Genomic DNA, 10,481 nt, shown 5'->3' on the forward strand with positions numbered 1-10,481 from the left:
GGGGCCCCGGGGCAGGGCTCTGCATGGACTGACTTGCCCAGGGCCCCGCACCCTGCTTGGGTTGCTTCTGGGCACAGGAGAAAAGCCAGAGCCTGCTGACTTCCCCACCCCAGCCAGCTCCAGTGTGTGGGGCTTCCCTCCCATGATGTGCGAGTGTGGAGGCTCTGCATGCACAGTGGGGAGCACTGGTGATGCAGACAGCCTGGTGGGGGCTGCACTTCTTGGCATGATGCATGTCACTGGCTGGAGCCGAGCACAGGTGACCTGAATGTCCCTGCCTGCTGCTGCTGGAGTGACCGGGATGCCAGGGGAGCCGAGGAGGTCCCCTGGCGACTGCTACAGTGGCAGCAGCATCCCATCCTCATGGGTGGAAGGGATGGGTGGAGTACAATTCATTAGTGGGAACTGGACCAGATGAAAGTGCCTGGTGAGCCAGATGTGGCCTGCAGGCTGTATTTTGCCAACCCCTGATTTATTCCATGCTGAGAGAAAGCTGCTGCATTGTGGAAATGACTTCCAAAAATCTCAAAATATGAAAATACATTTTTAAAACTTTGGCTCAGATTTGATATTACATAATGCATTGTTGTCTAAAGAAGAAATGATGGTGCCCTCAACTCCTAGGATAGAGGGGTATTTTTCCCCCAATTACTTGAATGTTTTGATATTTGATTTCTTTTCATTCCTTAGATCTCTTACAAGTAACATCATGTGCTTTTTACACAGGGCATGGCTTTTACTTTGGAAGAGAGACAACAGTTGAATATTCATGGACTACTGCCACCTTGCTTTCTTAGTCAAGAAGTCCAGGTTTTAAGGATTCTCACGAATTTTGAAAGACAGGCATCTGACTTAGACAGGTAAAGTACTGCTAACTAACCTTATCCTTTTTCCCAAGTAATAGTTCTGTTGTTTTATTTCTTTGTCTTGGTATTTCAGAGGGAAGGAATATCCTAGATGGTTATGGGCTGATGCATATTTTTCCCTGTTTTACTATTTAATTATTCTAATCTGTTTACTAGTAATATCTGTTTACTAATATTCAGCTCCAACTGCTTCTCTCAATTTAAATCAATTTCTTGTATCAAAAAATTGATACAGGAAATAAGCAGCAGGAGCAAATAAACTTCCCTGAAACAAAGTTCTGCTTTAAGAATAACATCCTTAATATTAAGTACAAGTGATGAGAAATATAGAACATATCACACACAAGTGTTTTTGTATTTGTTTTGTTTTAAATTATTGTATTAGAAGGGAACCTTTTCAATTTCCCAATCCTAAAAAAGCTGGGCTGGAAGTGACCTGAGGAGGGTACTGTTTCTAACCCCTTGATGATTTGGATGATTTGATTGCTTGGATGAAGGAATAGAGGTAGATGTTATTTACTTAGATTTTAAAAAGACGTTTGACATAGTGTCACACCAAATTCTTATAAATAAACTAAACAGTTGCAATATAGATTATTACACAGTCCAGTGGGTGGAAAATTGGCCTATGGGATGCACCCAGAGCATGGTGGTGGATGAGTCAGTTTCTATCTGGAGAAATGTGGGCATTGGAGTCCCCTAAGGCTCTGTACTGGGACCCGTACTGTTCAGTATCTTCATTAGTGACTTGGACAAGGAAGTAGAAATCACCCTGTCCAGGTTTGCAGATGATAACAAACTAGAGGGCAGGGAGCGAATCCAGGTAGATTTGGAGAGGCTGGGGAAGTGGGCGGAACAGCATAGGATGCAGTTTAACAAAGATAAGTGCCATGCGTTGCGCCTAGGGAGGAAGAATCATCAACACTCCTATAACCTGGGAGGTACCATTCTAAGCAGCACAACTGCGGAAAGGGATCTCAGAGTCGTAGTCAACTCCAAAATGAACGTGAGTCACCAATGTGATGAGGTAATAAGTAAAACTAACCGCACTCTTTCTTGCATAAGTAGGTGCATCACAAACAGGTCTAGGGAGGGGATACTTCCCCTCTATGCGGCATTGATCAGGCCGTAGCTAGAGTACTGTGTCCCGTTTTGGGCGCCGCATTTCAGGAGGGATTTAGATAACCTGGAAAGGGTTCAGAGGAGGGCAGTGTGTCTGGTTAAAGGCCTACAGAAAAAACCCTATGAGGACCGATTGAGGGACCTGAATCTCTTCCTGAATCTCAGCCTCTGCAAGAGAAGGCTGAGAGGTGATCTTGTGGCCGTCTACAGACTCATCAGGGGGGGACTAAGCTTACACTAAACTTAGAAACTATCTTACTAACGATCCCACTGAAATGTGCAAGATTAGACAATTATTAATTGTTCTCCTGAATCAAATAAAGTATCTGTAATTTAGAACTATATGAAATCTACCACATAAAAATCAAGGGAATCTGCCTTTTAGGTTTCATGTTCTCCCAGAAAACAGACTCTTCTCGGGGGGGGCAGGCCAACAGCAGGCTGCCACTTCAAGGTGGGCCTGGCAGCACCACTGGGCTCTCCCTGGTGCTTGGCGGGCAAATTGGAGGGGGGCTGTGGTGAATTTTGGGGTGGCACTAGCCCCCCTCCCAGTGCCACCACCTCATTCCTGCAGCAAGGCTGGGGCCAGCGGCAGCATTGGACTCTTCCTGGTGCTCGAGGCAAGCAGTGGCGTTGGGAGGGGGCCTGCTTCCACCCCCAGAGTTGCTGTAGCCCCCCTCCCCCCCCCAACTGCCCGACGGTGGTCTGGTGGCACTGCTGACCCCAGCCTGCAGCATCAGCCTGTTGTTGTCCCATGCACATATCTAGGGGCCCATGACCCAGGGGCAGCCCCCCAGCCCACAGCCCTCCCAGGGGTCATGTACCAGCAAGGGCTGCACCACTGTGCTCTGCACCCACTCACAGTTCCTGCTGCCTTGCCTGCTGCAGCCCAGGACCTTTGCTTCTCCCTGCTCACCCCAGTCCCTGCAGGAGCAGCTAACGCCAACTGCCTGTAGCTGCTGGGCTGCACCATGCTCTGAACCTCCCGGGGCTCCGCTTCTCCCCACTCACCCCAGCTGCTGCAGTGGACCTGGGAGCAGCTGATACCACCTGCCTGCACCCCGGCATGGCGCAGCCCAGGGGCTGGGGTGAGTGGGGAGAAATGGAGCCCCAGTTGTATGAGTGATTTTTACCTTGCGTATGAGGAATTTTGGATAGAAAAAGGGTGATCACAGAAGAGCAAATTTGCATATATGGGATCTGCATAAATCAAGGGAAACCTGTAGTGCAGTTTTCCTAAGGAACCCCAAACATTCCCTTTGGGAGCAGTTCCATTTTCCTGCATGAATGATCTATGTGCAGCTGTATGGATTGGTTCTTTTCAAAAGTGGAGCTTTTGCTACTGCCTAGTGACCTGCTTTATATCATTGCTTGTGGCCGGATGTAGAAAAGAATGTGATACAAATAACCTGGAATAACTGGGAGCATCCAAGGAGAGCACTTTCTTTACTTCTATAGCAAGCAGAAGAGGGGTCAAAAGAGGAAAGATGTCTCCTTCATAGGCTACATCTGTTTAATCCTTGCTGCTTTTGCGTTTTCCCCTATGTATGGGCCTGCTACTTTGCCTAGACTCTGTGATGTGACTGACTATTTTAAAAAGAATGCATCTTTCTTTGATCATAACTATTTTTAGAAGGCTTTGTGAAACAGTTCTGTAGTTAGTTCTCATTGGACAGAACTTCCACTGAAATCCTCCATTAATGAATTTGGCTGTACAAGAACTGCTGCCTGCTGGAACACATCTGTAAGCATGTTATCAGGGTCTGATAGAGGGCTATAGACCCTCTTCTTCCTCTCCCCCTCCCCTCTCGCTCCTCCCAATGAGTCCTTGCTGTCCCATGGGTTTTGCAAAGAGCCCTGTCACCCCTGCTGCCTTTTAAAGGTCTCCTGTACTAGCAGCCCTTTTGAAGTTCTCTGCTGGCAGACAGCCTTGTCACCCTTGCTGCCGGGGGTAGTAGCGGGGGCTGCTTGGGGAGTCTCTCCTCTCCTCCTTGATCACTCCCTTCCACTTGAAGCTGCTGGCATACAACTCTGTCACTGTTGCTGTGGAACAGCCATGGTGACAGGGCTACAGTGGTGGCAGGGCTTGAATGGGCAGCTGAGACCATGTGATCAGCCCCTGTACCTCTGTGGACCAAATTGGACTGGATGGTGTTGTACATTGCTAAGCCACGATCTAGTTCCAAAGACAGATATAGTGTTGTCAAATATTTTTAGGTTTTTTTATCTCAGCATTGTCTATGGGTAATAGCAGATGATATTAATGTTATTAGCCTGGTTAATGTCTCTGGCTTTTAGGACATACAGCTCTTAGAGCCTGAAAGATGTTTGCAGGGGTCCAACAAAGGACCTAAAGACAGTTTATAAAATTTAATGTGGTAAATTGTTTGTCAAAACTGCTTGGATAGAAAACTGGGTGGTGACAGGGAGACTATTATAATTTTGCATTTGTGGAAAACATTGAATTTTCATTGGAACAAATGAATATCCTCAGACAGAAATACTTCAAATGAAAACAATTGTTTCAGTTTGGAAATGCTTCTGTCCCTTACGTCCAAGTTATCCTCGGTGAGTTGTGCTCCTTGGCCAAGAACACTTCCTGTAAAATGTTTTATCGAGGGCAGACTTATACCTAGCAAATTTGGTGACCTGGGTAGAGATCACAATATCATAGGAAAGTAGGGCTGGAAAGGACCTCATATGAAGACATTCTAGTTGGCCCATTGCTAAAGTCAGGATCATCCCTGACTAAGTTATCCCTTCCAGCCAAGTGTCCTAACCTGCTTTTGAAAATATTTCTAGGTAGCCTGTTCCAATGCTTAGCCAATTTCATGGGAAAGTTATTCTGGTATCTAACCTAAATTTCTCTTGCTGCAATTTGGGACCATTGCTCCTTGTTTTGTCCCCTGCAGCCATAGAGGATAGTCTCCCCATCCATTTTATAACAAATATGTGAATGGTTGAAGGCTGTTTATCACATTTCCCAAGAGGTAATTCCAGTTTCTCTAAGTAGCCTGTTTCAGTGCTTGACCACTACCCTCATTGAGCACCATGATCCAATCAATTATGTATTCACTTCAAATACAGTTTGCTTATCCAGTGCATTTCCATAGTTTGTTAATGAGAGTATTGTGGGAGACCATGTCAAAAGCCTCGCTGAAGTCAAGGGGGACTGGGGTGGCACAGGCGCTTAGGCACACAGTTGGTAGCCCGGAGGTTGCAAGCTTGAGGCCATAGCAAAAGCACTGACAGCTCAGCCTGTCAGATTCTAAAAAATCTGTGAATTCTGCTAAATACCTTTGCAAAAGGACATGAAAAAGGAAAGGAAAGGTTTCCCTCCATACAGAGTTTGTCACCTTGTCTTAGAAGGAAATCAAGTTGGTCAGGCATGGTTTGCTCTTTGGTGAATCCATGCTAGCTCTTCCTGATCACGTTCTCCTTTAGCTGTTTCGCAGTAGATTCCTTGACGACCTGCTCCATGATTTTTCCAGGTATGATGGTCAGGCTGACTGATCTATAATTTCTTGGATCCTCCTTAAAGGGAAGAAATTGAAACTGTGGCATAGTTTTCTCTTTCATATTTGCTGTTTTCTAATAATCCAGGACCTCACCCAGTCTTTGCAAGTTGCCAGAGATAAGCCAATGGCTCTGCAGCTTCCTCAGCTAATTCTGTCACTAACCTAAGGTGAATTCCATCCAGCCCTGCAAACTAGAAAACATCTAGGTTTTCTAAGTAGTCCCTAACTTGTTTTTCTATTCCTTTAGAGAAGGAGCAGAGAGCCAATCTTTGCTGTCAACTGTACTCGGTATCAGGTAGATGACTTTGTAAGATTTCTCTGGATTATACATAATTAGATAGCCTTCTGCATTCAGTAAAGGATCTATACTTTTTTTGGTCTTTCTCTTCTGACATATTTGCAGAATCTTTTATATTGCTTTTTAGAGCTTTTTGCATCCCTTGCCTGTTGCACCTTAAATCGGAGACGTTTGCCGACTGTCTGCAACCTGTTGCAATTTTCTGGTATGATTGCCGTATTAGGTGAATATTGGTTTTTGCTGCTGTCTTGCAGTGTGCTGTGGTTTGGCATGTCAATAGTTCATGCACTAGGAACGAACCAGTATTAAGTGTATGTTTGCGTTTCTCATATACTAGATTTGTGAATAGGTAAGAGGTTAATGAAATATAATTCTCTTTTAAATTCTTAATTTGGAAAATCTTTTTCTATGATTTTTGTTAGTGATTTGATGTTTCAGTTTTATCTCAAACTAACAAGTACTGGATTTTTTTGGATAGGCTGGCATATAATATCTAACTTGAATATATTCATACTATTTTTAATTTGTTTCATGTTGATAAGTGAAATGAGAAGAAGATTGTTAATGTATTTGCCCTTCTGCTTGCTTTGGTTGCATCTTTTCTAGGTTTTATTCCTCTGAAGGGTCATGTTGCTTTTACTTACAAGAATATAGGAATATGAGGGGAAAAAGCCTCCCAGGAAAATAAGCCCACTTTGTGCAGATTTTTCGTTATTTCTTACCTTGAGTATTATTATAAAAACTATATTCTTTTCTAAACGTGTATACAACACAGGACATAAAAATACTGTGGAAATAATAACATATATTTAATGTCAGTAATATGTCCCTGGTGTAGGGGAGTGGATTATTTTTAAGGTTATTTATGTGAATGTAAAAGATGACTCAGCCTATATTGCTGTGTTCTAATCTAAGGAATGTATAGCAGTGTTACAAAAAGAGAGGTCATGCCTTATAGTGACAATGATTGGTATGAATATAGCCACTGAGCTTCAGCTGCACTGTGCCACATTATGTATTATGTCCGTTAAGCGTGTAGATCAAATTCCTAGTTGCAAACAAATTTAGTGCTTGATTTCTTGGGAGTCCTGTATGCAGGATAAAGAAGTGTTCTAAAAATGAAACAAGCACTTAAGAAAAACATTAACTGTAGTTCAGTCAGAACTGAGGACAGAACTTTCTCTGAAAGGGCAGGTACACTTGGGCGCTGTTGAGTGCATTAGGAATGGTGTCTTCATGCATATACCTATATCTTATGCCACCCATTTCCACAAAGACAAGTCCCTCATTTTCTTGAAGTTTGAAGGACTGGAACATGTTTTGTTACCTCTAATATCTCTTGGGGTAGATAGCTTTTGATATTCTATATTTTTGCTCTTTCTATGACAACATCAGCTCCAGCAAAAAATCAGGATATTTAGTGGAGTAGACCTACTGTACTAGTCCATAGTGGCATCATGTCTCTATTGGAGTTAATGGGAGTTTGTTATAGATTTCAACAGAGCTAGGATTTCTCTCCACACAGTTTGAAGATATAATCTAGCTACTGGATTTGCAACATTATGCCAACCATTGTTTTTACTGAATTTTTTGCACTAATTATCTAGTAAATAATTAAATCCACTCTTATTTGTGGATAAAAATATGCTTCTTTTGGCTGGTATTTTATTGCAGTCAAGCACATTTTATTCAGGATAGCACTTTATAAAATATAATTTTGACCATATTTTAACTTAAATGTGATTTAAATTGTGATAACATTTTATGTAATACCACTTTATATGTACCTGCCACAGAAGGCATAATCCTGAAATGTATTGTGTGGCTGTGCTTTGTAGATCAGTTGGATGTTGGCAAACCATTCTTCATATGTTACAAACAGTGTAGTGTATTGTATTTCAAATGCATTTGAAGGAAATGGTGCTGCTTCTTCCAAATGTCTTTTCAGGCCTGAATTACCTAGTTGTTTTTACCTGTCAAAAATAAGCTATTTCATATTAATGAAGTTTTGATATTTCTAGAGAAAAAAACAAACTTAGTAGTACAATACACAGTGGATGTGTGTTAACATGAAATTAAAAACATAGGGTATGCTTATAATGGGTTTATACGTATATGTTTTTATAAACATACATCTTTTTTTTTTATTCAGGCGCAAATGTTTATATGCAAGGCTGTAGGTGAGCTGTTATTGAGTATATAATATCTGTCACATTTGACTAAAGATATAATTACACTATAGTCACCTTTTGAAAGCATTTTAGTATATAGCTTGCATATAAAAATGGCTACATTAAAAACATCTTAATCTAGTACCAACAGTATTTAATGAAAACCGAAAAATGAACTTAACAACTTTTTGTGATTAAATAAAGATTACAAATTCAGTTTGAATTCCAAATTGGAGTCTTTCAGGAACTGTTTTTTAAAAATTCTTTCTCTGGAAAATCTCACAAGAAAACAGGATTGGCCTAAATAGTAGGATAGCAGCATGAAAAGATCATTTGGAGGTTTTAAACAGCACCAGTTGATTTCAAATAAAAACATAATAATAATAAAAAGGGTTAGTGTTTGGAAACCTAGATACTATTTCATTCACCTGGATTCCATGCATGCCTCAGTACTCTAGCATAAACCAACACAGTTCATGCGTAATAAATTCTCCATGTGTCACTGTTCAAGAATTGTGGAAATGAATTGCATATCTTCAAAGATGCATTTTTTATAAACTAAGGTATTGATCATAATTAATTATGAATGAGATGGCTTGAGAGTAAATGCTAGGATGGTGATAATTTCAGTTATGAATGATTTTTTTTGAGTAAAGGTTTATTTTTTTAATTCAAGAGTGTCTAAAGATACATGTTACTTAGACAGAGATTGGTGGGATGACATATATGGATGCTTCCTAGTCTGTATATGGAAAATGCTTTTGAAAAAAATTTTTTTTTTTCAAAAAATGAGAAATACTTTTCTCACCAGGAGGGTAGTAAAGCACTGGAACAGGTTATCCAGAGAGGTGGTGGAATCTCCATCTTTGGAGGTTTCTGAGACCTGTCTAGATGAAGCCTTGGCTGGGATGACATAGTTTGGTATAGTTTTGCTTTGAGCAGGGGGTTGGACTAGATCAGGGGTGGGCAGGTATTTTGGGTCTAGGGCTACTTAATGAGTTTTTTGCTCAGCTGTCAAGGGCCACAAGGGTATACCTTTTGTCAAACTATTAAGCCCCACTCCCTGGCTGTCATTTTGGGATCAGAAGTTCCCACCCTTAACCCCTTCCCCTTGCCCTAGATGTACCCCTTTTGAGAGGGGAATTTGTAGTCTTGGAAGTGGAAGTCCTGCCCTGTCACACAGTCCAAGACATAAGAAGACCCACCCACCCAACATCAACCACCACGATGGCTGCCCTAAAGGCCACTATGTTGATCCCAGATCTCCTGACTAAAATATCCATTGAGGTGCCTTGTGGGAAAGACCAACAAGGGAAGGTATCCCAAGGAGCTGAGGGGAGGTAGGAGTAGCTTGGCTACCAGGGGGCATCAGAGCCACTCTTGGGGCAAGGGCCTGCTATGCTGTCTTTTAACTGGTATGTTATTAAAGTGATTTTCCACATTCATTAATATATTTTTTTTCTCTAAAATAAATTATTGCTCCCAAAGGCATGGGGAAGGTAATGTGAAAGAATTGTTGACATTTAAATTGCATTGAAATGGTCCCAAGTAGATTTGTTTAATTTACAGAGGTAAATTGGGGGGAAAAAAAGGCTTCCATTTCAGTGAAACAAATCGGATTGGGAAGAATCTTTGTTGCTGTGTAGTTGAAGGCAGTTTTTTGACAATGCATGTTGGTAAGGCATTAAAATAAATAAAATCTCCAAAGGAGAACATTTATAAATACACATTTAAATGGTTTTACAACATTTTTGGAAGGAGAATTTAAGAGATGCATTTATATGCTCTCTTTTTTATATATGTCTGCTGTAAAGAGTTTGCACAACAGAGCAATAAGCATTTTAGACTTAAGTACAGCTATATTGTGAAGAAGATATTCTCATGTTTTGTGGTGGGATTTTTAATGTAAACACAACTTATTTGTGGTATTTAAGAAAAGAAAAACTAATTTTGCTGTACCTGAAGTAAATGAGTACAGGCAGTCCTCGACTTAAGGTGTTTCGAGTTGCAATGTTTCGCACTTGCAACGATTATAAATTGAAACGCTGTTTCAACTTTGACATCAGTTTCAACTTAACAACGCTTGATCCTATGTGACACCATGCCAGCGAACAAGTTCACTGCGTCGCTTATCTCCCTGGAGCACATCTGTCCATATTGCCTTGGACACTTGTTTTAAGAAAGCAGCCAAGACTCCAGAAGAACCTTCAGCCAAGACTCCTGAGAAGACTCCAGCCAAGAACCCTTCAAAAAGTCCAACCAAGAGCCTTTCTTAAGGTCCAGCAAACTCACCTCAAAAAAAGTCCTTCCAAATCAAGATGATTGCTATTTACAATATAAATACATTAATGTAGCTATATTACTCCATCTATAATTGATTGAGTACCAAATTCTGGGGTATTTTTGGTGAAAATAGGGCATCAGGCCTTGGTTCAGGAACCAATCCCCCATTTATAACATTGTTTCTTATGAGAAAATTGGTTCCGAGTTACAACATTTTGACTTA

General features: G+C 41.3%; 1 protein-coding gene across 2 annotated transcripts in view; it reads left to right on the forward strand.

Moving 5' to 3' along the window:
* The first annotated feature begins 716 nt into the window (after positions 1-716).
* Positions 717-10,481, forward strand: part of ME1 (malic enzyme 1) — a 321,897-nt gene continuing 312,132 nt past the window's right edge. For both annotated transcript variants that reach the window (XM_019520424.1, XM_019520423.1), the window contains exon 1: positions 717-860. In XM_019520424.1, the coding sequence (XP_019375969.1) occupies positions 730-860 (131 nt within the window). In that variant the 5' untranslated portion in view covers positions 717-729. The remainder of the gene's footprint in view (positions 861-10,481) is intronic.

The sequence above is a fragment of the Gavialis gangeticus genome, unplaced genomic scaffold, assembly GCF_001723915.1.
Source record: "Gavialis gangeticus isolate Ggan-Ray unplaced genomic scaffold, GavGan_comp1, whole genome shotgun sequence".
Lineage (NCBI taxonomy): Eukaryota > Metazoa > Chordata > Crocodylia > Gavialidae > Gavialis > Gavialis gangeticus.